Genomic DNA, 17,526 nt, shown 5'->3' with positions numbered 1-17,526 from the left:
TACATATGACTCCTGATTATACTATGTAAATGAAACTTGTTCTTGTGCTCTGCAACATGATTGATGCCACTCATTTCTATTTTTTAAATGAATTGTTGATATATGGAAACAATAGGCAAGGAGATCAAAAATTTATATTGCTCAGTCTACTAGCCAACATGCTTGTAACATACTTTGTTCCATTGTTTAGGTAATGTTTTTGACTAGAACAAATCTTTACTACATCCTTTCACATAACATGTTCAAAAATTAAAGTATCTATGTTGCTATATTTTTTAGATTTTTTTATTTTTGAGATTGTTGCATTGTAATAGATTCCTTTTGTACATAGTATAATTTTTCATTTAGACTTGTTTGCGTGTGAATGAGGGCAGTGGTACAATGGAAACTTTCTTTCTTGAAAGTAATGAGTTGTTGGGTTCATCTTTAAGCATAACATATTAGGCATATTGATAGAAATAACCAAATGATTTTCAATGTTAGGCACTCACTTTAACATTTGTTTGGTTCAATATAACATCACAGGCAGACCAAAACAACAACTATGCTGATTATGCAAGACCTCATGGATGGAATGGTAAGGACATTTCTTTCCATTAGTGTTTTAAAAGATTAGGTTTCCAACTTATGTTGCTGTAATTTGCTACATATGTCAAGAATTTCATTTAGGTTGGAACTTAAGTTGCTATTTACCATGGTATTGTTCCCCTTAAGTTGTCGTTTATCTTTCATGTTTGTAATTTTTTTTTTATCATATCCACCAATGTTCTTTGTCATCGGTACTATCATTTGATCATGTACTTGCAACATTTATAATGGGTCAAACTTCATTTAGCTGAAAGCATGGGTAACAATTATTGGCTATCTATTTCATTTCTCTTACCACCAAACTATATACAATACCCATCAGATCCAGATATGTTAGAGGTTGGAAATGGTAATATGATGAAAGAGGAGCACTACTCACATTTCAACATTTGGGCTCTTATGAAGGTAATCATCATGTTGTATCTTACAAAAACCATTTTTTTGTACTTTCCTTTGCCAGTTATTAAAAGCTATTCACTAAAGCAAAACATTCTCAGTTGCTTGCTTTTGTAAAGGATTTGAGGATTTTAAGTTAGAGTCAACCTTTTTGTGTCCAATACAAATTGCATTGAATTCCAATTTCTTGTGATGGGAAACAACTAGAATATCCATTCGTTTAAACTTATTTTTGTTTCTTGGATTAGGCACCACTCCTGATTGGTTGTGATGTTAGATCTTTGAATAATATGACCTTAAAGATTCTAAGCAACAAAGAGGTCATTGCACTAAATCAAGGTCCATCCACTACATTTCTGAGGGAAAATGTGCATCTTTAATGGAACAAAATGGAATTTATTACCATGATTGAGTTAATTGCATTCTAAAAACTTACATCAACATAGGTGAATCCTCCTTTCTGAAGCTATCTTAAATGGTAACCTGAACAATCTTCTTGCATACATATATATTGGGAGTACAAGGGAGGAAAGTGAACTAGAAAGAAAATCATGAGGTACATAAGTTCCCCCCACCCCCCACCTTTTTTTTGATGGAGGTCCTCCACAAAATCATTTTAGCTACCCAATATGAGAGCACAGGCCTTATGGCTCAACTTCTTTGACTAAGAGTTGAGGACCAAGGGGTATCCATCCTGCCAAAGACTTGAGGCTTTCTTCTTCGTTAATTATATTCATTGTTTAATTTTGAATCCTATTACAAGTGTGGGTTGGTCAACTTGCCAATCATCGTATATCTATAATTTTATGGAACAAAAGCTTATCAAGAGTTACCATTACAATCCATTGGAAAGACATTGGACTCCACCCCTCAATTACTGCCAAAATTAGGAATTTATGGAGGGTAATAAACATTCATTAAACTTCACCTACATACCTAATTTTTTGAGTTAAAAAAGTGCTTTATACTGCATTGCTAATGACTTTGTATGCTTTGAATTTTACAACATAGAGACCTAGCAACTCTTCATAAAGGCAGCCTCACAACATCAGTGAAGCCTCATGCATGCAAGATGTATATTTTGACAATTTTTGGTCACTACAATTCTCCATTTGATTGGATATATAATTTTATAGGAACAAGAGTAAACAATAAATAATAGTAGGCTTGGTGTTTCTCAAATAAGAGCTTTACCAATTTTTGCTAGTTTTGGATAGAGCACTTGAAGGTCCTAGCTAGAAATTTAGAAAGTTTTTCTCTAATTATTCTTATTTTAGCAAATGTATATGAGCACAAGCAAGTTTTATGTTAGCAACAATGAATTTAAAAATATATAATGGAAGAACTGTCACATTGACAGGTAAGGCAAATGTTTTCACAAGTGTATGTGTTCTTCAACGTATAATAATATTTATGAAAAGTTGAGAGATATTCTCATTCTATAGAAGAATACTTGAATGTGGTTTCTTATTTGATATAGGCAACTAGCTCTCTTTCATACAATTAGTTATTTGCTCCCCTTACTTTTTGACCACATTACCAACTTTGATATTTTACCCATCCTTGCTAATCCATCTAGGCTACCAAAACTCAAGCAAGGTCCCAACATTACCAAGATGCAATTTGGAAATGCTCCTCTTATTGTTCCTTGATCCACATTTCCTTGTTTAGGGCATCTAATTTAACTTTGAGACCATAACCTCTTGTGTTGGTGCAGAAGCATCTTAGGGTGAAATACAAAACCCCAACTAAGTTTTGTCGTGAAGACCTATGATGGGTCAAAATTGTAATAAAGGTTAGTTGAGAAGTTTGGAGTGTGCCAGTGAGATATATTGTGGTTAGTGAGTCAAGTTTGGCCAAGCAATGCACAATGTGACCAAAATTTTGCCAAGTAGGCCAAATTGGGCTAGGTATGTGAAATGTGTGTCTAAGTGTTAGGTGGGCTTTTTTTTAGGCTGGATGGGCTGAAAAAAGGTATTAGAACATGTTTTTGTACCCTTGGATTGCAAGGAAGAATTTATATGTTCAAAGGTGCCCAATGTTGCAAAAGTTGTCAATGACAACTTTTTGCAAGAAAATGCAAAATTGGGCCAAGTAGTTACCTATTAGAGTAATTATTTGTTTACACTTATTAATTAAATCACTTTGATTTAATTAAATGAGTTTCATATTACTCTAGTTTTCTTAAGCTATCTCTTAGGTACATATAATTAATATTTTATATTAATTATAATGTGCAACCTAATTTTTTTAGGCTTTAGGTTACCCTTTTTCGATTTCGATCTCCTTTTATAAGGATTGATCTCTTTGTAATTTATTCATTCATTTTTGATAATAACAATATCTCTTTTTGCTCATCAAGAATGTCTCAGCTATGGATCTTGCTATTTCTGCCTCCATAGTTTTTTCTTCTCTCTTTCTATGATAGGTGTTTGCATATAAGTGATTTTTGGGAGCTATGGGATTGATCTTTCATCAACTTCAACATGGTATCAGAGCTCTAGATCTTCATGTCTCTATTCAGTTTATGAAATTTTATTTTCTTGGCTTTTAGATCCATGCTTTTTATTTTATTTTAGAGGGTTTCAGTTTTTAGAGTTCTTTTTTATTGGATTTGCGGGGTCATTTTTTTGGTACATTTTAAGCCCAAACAGACCTCACTGTTGGATTCATAACACCCAAAAACCCTATTTCCATATAAAATTTGTCCAATTTGGACATAGTTGAAATTTGAGGCAAAAAAACTGCTACCAGATTTGGGCACAGTTTCTAAGGAGATAATTTATTTTTTATTTTTAAAATAAATCACTAAAACAAAAGGCTTTATTAAAAAAAGCTCATGATTTTTAAAAAAAAGTGTATGCTTTTTTTAAAAAAAAATCTTCAAAAGAGTTTTGTTTTTTCAAAAAAACCTTTTTAAATTTTCCTAGAAAGGATGCCTACATCATTAAAAGTATTGACAAACTAGTGACATCAGTAAAGTACTGATGCAGTAGGTCTGACAGCCGTAGGTGCTAACATCATCATTTTTGGAGCTAAAATTTGACGGTTTTCAAACCATCATTTCTATGATTTGTTTTGTCTTAAAAAGTTGTTTGTGGTTTTTTGGTCGTATCTTTGTCATACGAAGGTATTTTTTGATGAATCTTATATCATCAGAAAGATCTTTCTGAGCCCAACATGATGGTGCTAGTTATTTGGACTTTTGATGTTGTTTAGTTTCTTGTTTACACAGTCACAACCAGAAGTTCTATTTTGCACTCCAAGAGGCATATCTTGAGTAGATCTCCAATTTGGAACTTCTTTATATTGTTGGAAATTTGTTTCCATGCTCTTTCCATTGATACTAGTTGTTGTTCTAGATTCTACTCCAAGCACATTCTATTCAATCTTTTTTTCTTTTTGCATGCTAGTGGATATCCTAATTGTTTAAGGTCTAGGGATCGATTTTGTTGTTACAAATGATTTGTCATGACTTGTACTATCTTTTTATCAATCGTATGTCTTACCAATCATTGTTGATATCATTTTTAAACATCTTTATAAAAATGCACTGAGATAAAGTGCCACTCCATGCGTTTTAAGATCCTTTTCATCATTGTGATTTATTGTACTCGCACTATATTATAAAGTGCCATGGGGGGATAGTTGATTTCTGTTTGGGCCCTTTTCCTTTGTCAAGTGAGTGTCCCTTCCATGAAATTAGCCCCATGATGTGTTTGTGACTCTTCCCTTTATAGGTGTATGTACCTCACTCTCAATGTGCCTGATTCTTGTGTTGTTGGAGTTTTTTGGCCCATTTTCTTAGTTGCCTGTCACCTCCCCCTTTTTGCATTAAGGGGGGTTCTTCTATTGTTTCTAATGCTTCCTTGGTTCAATGGTTCATTAGAGTAAGCTATGTATTCATTTTTTGATCCTATATACTAGGCAATTGCAGTGGTTGGCTACCTATGCATTTTGGTGTGATGGATCATCTACCATATAGACACTCTCAGTTTGTGCCTTCTATTTTTGTGGAGGTTCTATAGATCAACACTTTCTTTTTGACAGAGTTTGTGACTTCTTCATGCTTTAATGGTTCTCTTCATGATCACTCCTTGTCCCTATCTTTTGGAACATTCTTTGCTATCTCTTTTTGGAGTAGGGTTTTTCTCATGTGATTTTTTCTATTTCTCCATTTCATAGTGATTTTTTTGTGATTGGGTACCTCATCAAGCCTTGTTGCCGGGACCCATTTTTCTACTTTCATAGTTGTGCTAGGTTAGCTTACCTCCTAAGCTTTACTTAAGGGGGGTTGTTAGAGTAATTATTTGTTTACACTTATTAATTAAATCACTTTGATTTAATTAAATAAGTTTCCTATTACTCTAGTTTTCTTAAGCTATATATACTGGTTTAGGATAGTAAGGAAAGAATGCCTATTTCTCTTATCTCCATTGTTGGTCCATAATGGCCTTTGGAGGTTTTGTAGAGGAGGCAATGTATTGTAATTTAGTTTAAGCGGTGAATTTTAAGACTATGCTCTAGGTGAGTTGAATGGTAACCCGACTAGGAGTAGTCATATAATAGAGAAGAAAAACTTGCAAAGGGTGATTGAATGAGCCAAACCAATGGTTCAAGGATGTGTGTGAGAGTCCTAATAAGGTGTGGATGACGTGGGATCAAATATTGAGTTCATATTGGTTTTGTGGAAGCCATTGAGGTATGGTTTGTTAAGAAACCCTCATAAAAGCTTATAAACCCTCATTTTTTTGCATTAGGTATGTATGAACACTTTGGGTTTATGAAACTTGTAAAATCTTTTGGGGTTTCCAAATTGGTATTCAGAAAGCACAATAGTTTGGTGGGTTGTTTGTAAGTTTGGGGATTTGAGCCCTAATTACTAGGATTGGAGGGCTAATATAGGCCTAAAAGGCTACAAGGCCTAATTGCAAGAACTATGAGATCAATAAGGAAGATAGGAGTTTCTCTAAACTTTTACACCTTATCTAGTGACCTAATGATGTTTTTTGACCTCTCCACTTTTGCAAGTCTCCCTGGTTGATTTGGAGGTTATGCTTAGTTGATGGCCTTAGTGCAAAATAGAGAAGTAAAGAAGGAAAACTCTACTTGATAGGACAACCTAGTAGCTGAGAGTGTGAAGTTAAATTGGAAGGCCCCAAGTTAAATTTATATTTCATCGCATATAGATCTATTATATAAAAACCAATATTGCTACAAAATCGATAAAAAACACTAGATATGAAAATTGAATGTGATGCAGAGCCACACCTTGGAAAACTCAAGAGGAATCAGTCACTCAACTAAGTTTCTTCAAGGGGCATCTACAACCTTCAGGAACACACACTAAAATTAGATTCAATAATCAAAACTTTGAAAATAAATCTCCCAAAATTTCTTCTTGCTGCCTCCGGATAGACCTGCACTCAAACATGAATAACTTTTGAACCAGACAATATTTTCTCAATCCAACCGTTGATATTTTTTGTAACTAGGTTTCAAACAACATATAAAAATTTGAGAGAAATCCAATGGTTCAAACTTGAGATATTGACCACACATCAGAGTACATTTTTTTGTAAAGTATTGCTTCTTGCTGTCTCTAGATAGGCCCGTGAACAGACATGTATAACTTTTGAACCAGATCAAAACTCTTCGATCGCTCTAGTGAAGATGGACGTAATTAGGCCTATAATAACATATCCAAAGCTCATGAAAATCCAACGGTGCATTTTGGAGATATTACCCACGTACTGAGACTAATTTCTGCAAACATACCGAATTCGACCCAAAACTAAAAACTTTTTAATCTTCTGGAAACTATCAACTTGTTTCCAATGAGAAGATAAGAAAAATCCGTTCAAAACTCAGACCATCGAAAACTTGCACAAAGACAAAATGAAAAAAATATTCCATATCTCTCCAAATTTGATTCTTGTCTTACATAGCCGACTAGCTCACCCTTAAAACTGACTTTCTTTTTCCTATTAAAGGATGTGAAATGTTTTCTTCTTATTTTAGAAAAGAAGAACGTCTTCTATCCAAAAAAAGGATAAGAATCTGAAACGTTTTTTTCTACCAATATTAGACAGTTATTTTCTAAGTCAGGAATATTCCAAAAACTGCCTACTACCTATTATTGGATTCTAAAAATCATTAAACACTCCACCTACGAACTAAAAAAAACTATTCTAATTTAAGATCCACACACCTGGTCCTAGGTGGCTATATCTGGAGAGCTTAATGAACTGCTACTCTAGGTATGCCACCACATGTAGGACGTTATTACAAACTTCAAAAACTAAAAGCATTTAAAACATAACATTAAATTCCCTATTACATTTTCAACAATGTTGCCTCCTATAGCATTTCTCTTCTCTGCCACTGCAGCATACTCCCCTGTAAAATGAATCTCAAGTCCTCTTGAGATGATGTGTTGTAGAAATGAATCTCATTCTTCTTTCGAACTTTCCAATTTCTTTGAACTAGGATGAGCATATCTACAAGAAAAACAAAAATAATATCCAACTTCTCCACCTTGTAGCTTCGATTCTTTAATGTTGTAAATGTCACAGAAAATTCTCCAGCATGATTCACTATACATGAAATCTGCATCCCTGCATAAACATTATTAGAAGAAAACATATCATCAGCATTAAGATTATTTGAGTTCTCTTTTTGAATATGAGCTTCCTTATACACCATGTAATGTGCATCATATCTATCTTCATCAATAGTAACCATAAACTTATCTGCTTCTTGACTATCAACTAGTTTCACATCTTGAATCTTAAGAATCGTATTTATCTCTTCTTCCTTTATTAAACATATATCATCATCTTGATCTTCTGTAGTAATCTCACTTTCAAATATCTCTTTCTTATTACAACTTTGCTCAAGAACAATAACAGTATTGCACTCTTTCCTTTCTTCTTCAAGCTGAGTTTCCGTACTACCGCCATGCCTTTTCCATTCTCCCACAATGGCAGCAAATTTTTCTCATAAATCAGATTCTTCTTTAGAACTTGCTGTTACACATTCCTTAGCTTCATCTTCATGCCATTCCTCTTGACATTTTTCTTCATTATGCATATTTAAGGCTTCATCAGTTGCCTCCAAAATCTTTTCCGTAGGAGTACCTTCCAACATTGTACTCTTCTCTAGTTTCAAAGGACATGTTATTGTTCCAACCACAAATTGTTCACACTCAAATCCCATAGGACTTTCCTCTTTATTCTTCTCATCAACATTTACTTGCTGCAATTTATCTTCTTTCTGCTCTTCAGGTTCTTTCCCTTCCAAAGGACAACTTACATCTATCATTGTTGAGATTTTTGTACCAACTTCACATACATCTACACTCTTTATGGCTGCCTTCTCTGTAGTTTCATTTGCCTCTACCAAAACTTCTTTCACTTCCTCTTTCACTTCATCATGCATTGGAAATGCTATCCTATCAATAAGACCTATACTTCTTGATTCCTTCCATGTTGTATCATCCTTCAATGGAAGCAAAACCATCTTCTTCCCATTCTTGTTGACGGTATATGTGTTCTCTCTACAATCATATATGGTTGACCTGTCATATTGCCATGCTCTTCCCAAAATCAAGTGACAATCTTTTAAATGCATAATATCACATTCAATGGTATCAAAATATGGTCCAATGTTAAAAGAAACATATGACTTTTCGAAGACATCAATCCACTGTTCATCTCCTAACCCATAAGCTCTGTAAGGTAAATCATGAGGTACTCTTGGAAGATTCAGTTTCTCAACCATTTCTACTAAGATTATATTTTCAAAGGAACCACTATCAACTATAACTTTGCATACCTTATTCCTGCACTTGCACTTTGTTCGGAATATAGAATATCTTTGGCTATAGCTTTGTCTTTTTGCTTCTTCTTCTTCCATTATGATGCTAGGCTCTGATACCAAAAATGATGCAGAGCCACACCTTGGAAAACTCAGGAGGAATCAGTCACTCAACTGAGTTGGTTCAAGGGGCATCTACAACCTTCAAGAACACACACTAAAATCAGATTCAATAATCAAAACTTTGAAAATAAATCTCTCAAAATTTCTTCTTGCTGCCTCCGGATAAACCTGCACTCAGACATGAATAACTTTTGAACTAGACAATATTTTCTCAATCCAACCATTGATATTTTTTGTAACTAGGTTTCAAACAACATATAAAAATTTGAGATAAATCCAATGGTTCAAACTTGAGATATTGACCACACATCAAAGTACATTTTTCTGCAAAGCATTGCTTCTTGCTGTCTCTAGATAGACCCGTGAACAGACATGTATAACTTTTGAACCAGATCAAAACTCTTCGATCGCTCTGGTAAAGATGGATGTAATTAGGCCTATAATAACATATCCAAAGCTCATGAAAATCCAACGGTGTATTTTGGAGATATTACCCACGCACTGAGACTAATTTCTGCAAACATACCAAATTCGACCCAAAACTAAAAACTTTTTAATCTTCTGCAAACTATCAACTTGTTTCCAGTGAGAAGATAAGAAAAATCCATTCAAAACTCAGACCATCGAAAACTTGCACAAAGACAAAATGAAAAAAACATTCCATATCTCTCCAAATTCGATTATTGTCTTACATAGCCGACTGGCTCACCCTTAAAACTGACTTTTTTTTTCCTATTAAAGGATGTGAAATGTTTTCTTCTTATTTTAGAAAAGAAAAACGTCTTCTATCCAAAAAAAGGATAAGAATCTGAAACATTTTTTTCTACCAATATTAGACAGTTGTTTTCTAAGTCAGGAATATTCCAAAAACTGCCTACTACCTATTATTGGATTCTAAAAATCATTAAACACTCCACCTACGAACTAAAAAATACTATTCTAATTTAAGATCCACACACCTAGTCCTAGGTGGCTATATTTGGAGAGCTTATCGAACTGCTACTCTAGGTATGCCACCACATGTAGGACGTTATTAAAAACTTTAAAAACTAAAAGCATTTAAAACATAACATTAAATTCCCTATTACATTTTCAACAATGTTGCCTCCTATAGCGTTTCTCTTCTCTGCCACTGCAGCAGAATGCTCCACTTAGGACAAATAAATCTTGATCTGAAAAACAAAATCACTTTGGACTTTGTCGTAGATGAAAGAGACTTGTTTTTAATTGAAAAAACTACTTATAAATGCCTCTCAACATTGACATTATATCCAGAATATTCTACAAAATTCTATTTTTTCTAAGCCATATTACATTACCAAGCTTCTACCCAAACTAAGAAATGAAACAAGCAATGAATTTGTTGAAAAAGAGTGACAAAATATTAGAAATAGGAGAGAAAAAGATAGCAAAATAACCATCATAATCTTCATTCTTGGTTTTCCTTGCACATAAGCTCAAATGACAATATGCACAGTGTTATCACTCAATTATTCTTTATGAAGTTTCTAAATTTGCCCGATGAATCTTATATTTGATATTGATTGAGCATTTACTTGATTAATTAAACATTAACTTAAAGTTGATATTTTGATAGTGGGTGGGATCAAAAAGTGTAGATTTCTATTAGAGGATCCATGGCATTACATACAACAATTGTGCATTAACTTGTACATGATATTTTTGTAGTAGGTGGGATTTGATACTATAGATACCTCGTTGAGTGTAGCTGAATTGTATGACTAAACATTCATTGATTGGTTGATATTTTGGTAGCGAGTGGGATTGGAAAGTCTAAATTGCTTGATATTAAGTGACTTATTGTGTTCCATACAAAGTAATAAAGCAAGAATACACCCACTCAATAAACCATAAAACTAGATGAAAATGGAATCTATAACTGGATGTGTATTTTTATTTGTGTTATTCACATGAGAGAAATTATAATTTGTTTTCCATCACCTACTATCACATTAAGAAATTATGGTTGTATGAATTAAAAACACTACAACAATGTTGCATAGTGGTCTACCTACTTGAAGTCTTAACTCTAGTGATATTTTAATATTTAATTACATAAGTACTCTATCTACTATTTAATCTTTCAATCAGTTAGCGTGGTAAAATCACATAATATCATATATGTCATAGTAAAGATAGAGAAGGGGTACTAGAAACATCAAAAAGATAAATGTATCATTAAGAAGAGTGAACAATAACTTTTCAGGATTTTGTCTGCCACTAGTTGACCAAGGTTTTTGGTGGAATTTTGATGAACCATGAGATGCTAGGCTGGAAATCCCCACCTTTTAATTACCCCCTATTCCAAATAAGGTTGGTATTAATCTCATAATCAACCATCTCTTTTGGCCATGGAGAATTGTAATTGCACTAGTATTATCAATCAATCATTTATCTTTAAGTATGAAATAAATGATCAATGCTCATTTGATTTAGAGATGAATTTAAATATTTTCTAATTTAAAAAAAAGACAAATAGTTGCTAGGTCCTTGGACAAGGAAGCAAACTCATAAAGATATTTGTAAACTACTTGAATAAGGCTTCAATACTGAAAATACAGATCTTCATTTAAACAAAAAATCTTGATTAGAGATCGAGTGTCTGATTGAGAAGAAAAGGCACAAGTCATGAGACAACTCATGAATGGGCATGTCTTCACTTTGTGGAGATATGTCTGCTCATGAGATGTGTCTCTTCCATGTATCTGAACCCCTAAACAAGACATCAAAATTAATTAATGCTCTTCTCTTGTAGATCAAATACCATTAAAGAAAATTCAGACTTATGAATTCATCATTCGTATTTCTCAATATTGATTTGATATCACCTTCATATTTATGAAATTCAATATTTTGATTATAATCTGCAAAAAAGTACAGTGATTGCAAGAATGATATTTTGAAAATAGAAAAGACATAGATCAAATTTGAAATAAATTTAATCATATTTAACAGGGCATTAGAGTCTTGCTAAGAAAAATTCAATTAAATTTGAGATTTTAGATTACTCAAAACTCAAATATTATTCCTCTTTAAATTGAAATCACAAATATGATCAATGCATGGTCCTTTTAGGATTTGATCTCTATCTATATTTAGTCTTACACAGATAAGTTAGAACTTATCAATATTGTTGCAGATTCATTGTGAAATAAAACTTGTTTGCATTCTGATTAGTAGTCCATTGAAGCTGGGAATTATAGGGAAATTTGATCATAATGTTCAAGTTAAGAATGGAGCAACATCAAGGACTAATGCTATGCATGTAATGGTGGTATGCAATATGGTGAACAATGGTTGTTTGTGTCATCTCAGAGGGATAATTTCTAATACAAAGTTAAATATTTCATACACTGGGCCCCGAGAACTTAACTGCAGGCTTAGGATCAAACACATATTGCATTGGGAACAATCAAGCATCCTTAAGAGTATCTAAGGAATAGTGATGACAGAAACCTTAAGCTAGAGTAGAAGGTTAAAGTATCATTCTTTCTAATTAAGCATGTTAATAGTGGTCTAGAATACACAAGTGCATTTGACCATTATATTTTTTGATTGTGTATGTGATTTGAAGGGGCATCAGAATGCTCAAACCATTGTTGAGCTGAGTGTGCCGAAATAAAAAATAGTGGTGCAAGACGTAAATGACTGTGGGAAGAACCAACATCATTGTTAGAGCATGTCTCAACTATTCTAGGGAAAGGCAGGACGTTAAACCCTTGCTACAAACCATCACAAATTGTGAGGCAAGTTGTGGAAATAATAGGAATGTGGGGTGGATGTCAAAGAAGTTTGGTGATTTTTTATTCAATCACTTCCTAAGGTGACTAGTCATTAGATTAGAATTGCTAGAGCTTTGAACGTATATAAAGAAACTAAAACGTACAAGGAAGGGGTAGCCTATACAAATATCTTCTGTCTAGTATTTGGTTGCTATTGATTCTAGGAATATGCAGGAAGCATAGTTGCAGATTGACACGTTGATGTTATAGTTAGAGTTTCTAGAGACTGCTTGTGGCATTCTATGAACATCCTTCAATCACTGAGAAGACATGTTAGATTTCTACAATGGATATAACACTACCTATTGGTTCATCCTCTTGTAGAGATTTATTTGGTATTTGTGCTAGTTGCTTGTCTTTTGCTTGGATAATACCTATGGTTCTGGTTTGATTTTTAATAGTCTAACTCTTAAAATGTAATTAATTATTACAGTCTGATTTTAATCCTAGAAATTAGAATTCTTTTAACATTAAGACATGTGCAAATGAAATGTACTCCATTGTATAAGGATAGAAAATTGTATGCTAATTTTAGTATCTACTGAAGAAGGAAATGAAATCCCTTACAATATAAATTCTTGTTATGAACAATGAAATAGAGGATGACATGGATTGAAATTATCTTGTATTGTCATTCTATGTTCTTGTTCATGGAAAATTGAGCTTCTAAAAAAAATAGTTAACTCACAACGAAATCTCTTCAAGTAATTGCATTAAACTACAACTAGGGTAGAATGGAGTTGCTACTAGTCATCAAAAAACCTCTTGAGAGTGCTCAATAAGTATAGCGACTAGTTAATACACCTCTAATAGATATGAAATAGCTATGGAAGTGCTTAGGAAATAATCAAAAATCTAGTCTGTGATTTGGAAAGATTAAGGAGTCATGAAATCCAAAGGATTCAAAGCAATTATTAAAACCTCTAAAAGACCTAAGCTATTAGTAAATATTTTCTATTAGTAATATAAGTACATAGTGACATTACCCTTAATTATTATAACTAATAGGTACACAAAATGATATTATAATTAAGATTTAGTGACTAATATGTAAAGCTTAAAAATATTTGTTCATACTAGTTAAAATGGATGGTACACAAAATAAAACGATGCCAAAAACACTCACATTTAAAACACCTCATAATTTGGTGAAATCAAAAAGCCATTTCAAAAACATGCCCAAAGTAATGAAAATCAAATAAAATTCAACTTCTACGCAGACATGCAAAATTTGATAGTATAACAGTGCAAAAAATTTCATTTCTAAAAACTTGTGATAAAGATATGCTCATTGCCATCCAATCAAGTGATGGAATTGCATAAAAATAGAGGGGGACACTAGTTTTCCACTCTCTAACATTTAGAAATTGAAATATCAAATCAAAACAGAGTAAAATTAATTAAACTAGAAAGTCCTACCTCTCACATTTGGTAAAAATCAAGAATAAAAGGAAATATGCTGAATCGGTTGGAATCTTTGGCAAAGAAGAGCAATATCAATATGAATCCCATGAGATTGATCCCACAAATATCCACCAAACAAGCTTTGGGAATCAAAAAAAAAAAAAACTCCCAAAGAGGGTCTAAAGGAATTTCTCCAAAATCATTAAATAACAAGGTGAGAAGTGAGTGATAAAACTCACTTTTTCTTAATATAAGCACTTTTATTAAAGCAACTAGTAAATTAAAATATTAAATCACTTAATAGGCTAATTGGCCCCTTTCCCAAATCAAATGAGGTAATTCCAATTAAATTGGAATTTACTATGATAAATTAGCCGACAATGAAATAAAATGAAATCAAATAATTAAAATCTTCCAGCTCAATTAAATCAACATTAATTAATTATTTTGAAAATAATTGTGAATCCCTAAACACATAGACACACTATCTAGTCTAACCACATAATGCATTATGAACTCAAATTTACCAATTACCAGAGGGTTAATAATACCATCTAGATAGATACATCGCCCATACAGGGATGACATTGACTCAATATGAATGGCTGAAATAACTAACTCTAGGTGCCACTATTGAGGATATAAGTTCTTGTATAGTAAACAAGCAAATATCAAGTATAGATGCACAATACATAATAACCAAAGCAACAAGTATGCATATTTACATAATAATACATTTAATTATTTTCATTCAAATAATCCATTTTCATCATTACATAAGTCTATTGAAGAACTAGATAAATATACATAGCACAATCACACCATTAATGAATCCAATAATAACCACTAATACTTATTATCATAATCCATAACCTCAAAAAATCATCTTGCAACAATATCATAAACTTCAATACAAAATACACCAATAATGCCATAAGGCACCATAATACAAATAAGGTCAAATAACACTGATCAACATGGTCAAATACACAAATCAATAATGTTGCATGAACCAAGTCAAGTGTAGCACACTAAAATAACACACAAACACAATGAGACCACTATTCATATCTCAAGGGTGCTAACAACATTGTGATACCATATAGATCTAGGTAACCACTGACACAAACCTCAATAAAATAATCAAATACCTCATAATCTCATAAATCATGGATAATGTATAATCAACCTATTGATACAGTAATATAAATCCAATCACCCCAAGGGTGTAGGCCACTCATGGGTCCCAACATGATCACTTAGAAGGCAAGATCATCAAGGTTGCATCCATCAAGACAACTTACATAAATCAAATGGGAGAGGCACTATGATTATACTCTCTTGTATGAAAGCACTACTATGATAATTTTATATAGTTGCAAATAATATCAAGAGTATATTATTTTTCTTCAAGTTTGATTGATTTTCAATGAGAATTGAGTAAGTTGGAAAATTGTTTGTAAAGGAAGATAGTGATAATGACACCAAGCTAGGGGAATAGAAGAGATGAGTGAATAGCAATTATTTTTGCAAATTTAGGGCCCTCAAATAATAACAATGTAGATGAACTTGATATGCTTGGTAAGTATTATTTTGATGAAAACAATGGATGGGATCAAATTTTAATACCTCAAAAGTTATATGACATTGCAATGCACTTTATAAATGCAAAAAAATCCTCTAGACTAGGTGGAATCATCTTGTTTGACTTAGAAAAGAGAAAGAAGTAGCACTAAAAAATCCCAAGGGTTGATTCTACAAAAGGCAAAAATTGACATTGGCACAATGGAGAGGCACACCTTGACATTCACACCATGCCTAGAGACTAGTAACTAAGAAACCTTCACATTCAACTCTCTTGTTATGTGAATGAATTATACAATTGTTTGGGCATGCATATTGGCTTTGCGATGAGGAGTGTAAGACCTAGGTTAGTGGTTGATTATCTTGAATTTTTATTTTCTTTCTTTTAGGAGTCATTATGAAATGGTCTTATGATAAAAAAACCTAATAACTATTATCACACAATAAAATTAATTTAATAAAATAGTGAATGAGAATCTACTAATAGTTGACTCAATTTTAATCGTTTATATATCATTAATAAATAAATTTATATCTAAAATTCTTCCAATTAGAAGTTAGCTTTATATAAAATTGATGAAAAATGGAAATGGGCTTTGACCACTGAGAGGAAAATGAGAGAAACTACATTAGCCCAAGTTATGCCTGATATAGGAAAACATCATATGGAAATAGCTATGAAATATTATGCAAAGAAATTTATCCCAAAGATAAGGGCATACAAAATTTTAGAAATAAAATTGAGGAGGTTGTACAAGAGAGTAAAATAGTTTGGAAGAAAGTCTTTTGATTAATGCCTACAACTATAGAGGAAGAAGAAAAAGATGAAGGAAGAGTTGAGTTGGATAATATAGAAGACATATACAATGATGTTGAAAAATTAATGAAAATAATTCAGAAGATGGCACAAGAAAGTGTAAAACACATAGAGACAATCACCATTGAGGGGGTCAGTGAAAGAAGTTGGTCTCACTTTTGGCCAAAAAGTGGAAGTGTTTTTCCTATTTTTGAATTTTTTTGTCAATTGATGTCAAAATTTGAGGTATTTAGAGATTGAATATTAAAAAACTCCAAAAATAAATTTTTTAGTGTTCGAAATCTAGTTTTTGAATATGTAATTTATTTGTGCACCCATATGATAGATTTTTTTTTGGTATGGATCTTTAAAAACCACTTTTTCAAAATGCATGTTTCAGGACCATACCATGCTCGTGTACGGACACCATAATTTGACACAAATAAATGAATTTTTGCAAATCCTTTTAAAGGGAGTTACCTAATACACCTAAGATTGATGACAATATTTTTTCTTAATTTTTTATTGAATAATTTTTTTATTATTAATTATTAATTGGCTATAAAGGTAAATTTTAAAACCTCTTGTGTACGGGCCACATAATTTCATCAAAATCTCACTTTTTTCAATTTTTTTTTTTTAACATCAAAAGAATGTATGTAGATTGATGACATATAAATTAATTTAAGAAAAATTGTAAAATAAAAAAGTTATTAAAATTTTAGTGAATGTCACTTTTTAACGTTTAGGAGATAGTTTTGATTAATAAATAATGGAAAAATAGAAAATAAACTAATAACACTATAAAATTTATATTTTTGAAATCAGAACAACAAGACCTATAATGGGTTTTTGTCTCATCAAAAAATTCAATAGGAATGACTATAAAAAATTTACGACAATACCAGAAATTGTTGATTAAATGCCTTAGAAAAAAGAAAAGGAGCACAAAGGCATGGCTTGGTGGGACCAAGCCTATGCCATTCCTTTCCCCAAGGCAAAACCCCATGCAAA

At 32.3% G+C, this 17,526-nt stretch overlaps 1 protein-coding gene across 1 annotated transcript; it reads left to right on the top strand.

Annotated features, from left to right (window-relative positions):
* The first annotated feature begins 364 nt into the window (after positions 1 to 364).
* On the top strand, positions 365 to 1,364 carry LOC149544267 (alpha-galactosidase 2-like). Its single transcript, XM_089795943.1, has 4 exons — positions 365 to 376; positions 484 to 577; positions 911 to 993; positions 1,233 to 1,364. The coding sequence occupies exons 1-4, from the start codon at positions 365 to 367 to the stop codon at positions 1,362 to 1,364; spliced, it is 321 nt and encodes a 106-aa protein (XP_089652069.1).
* The last annotated feature ends 16,162 nt before the right edge of the window (positions 1,365 to 17,526 follow it).

This window comes from Cupressus sempervirens, chromosome 8, assembly GCF_028749045.1.
Source record: "Cupressus sempervirens isolate cs-2001-9-10 chromosome 8, ASM2874904v1, whole genome shotgun sequence".
In the NCBI taxonomy this organism is placed as follows: domain Eukaryota; kingdom Viridiplantae; phylum Streptophyta; class Pinopsida; order Cupressales; family Cupressaceae; genus Cupressus; species Cupressus sempervirens.
Note: the sequence above shows the minus strand (reverse complement) of the source record. Positions and strands in the feature narration are given on the sequence as shown.

What these genes read in the sequence shown, in the direction of transcription:
- LOC149544267 (XM_089795943.1), top strand. An exon ending in AAGACCTCATGGATGGAATG is followed by an intron (nt 578 to 910) that starts GTAAGGACATTT and finishes AATACCCATCAG; the next exon opens with ATCCAGATATGTTAGAGGTT. An exon ending in ACATTTGGGCTCTTATGAAG is followed by an intron (nt 994 to 1,232) that starts GTAATCATCATG and finishes TTCTTGGATTAG; the next exon opens with GCACCACTCCTGATTGGTTG.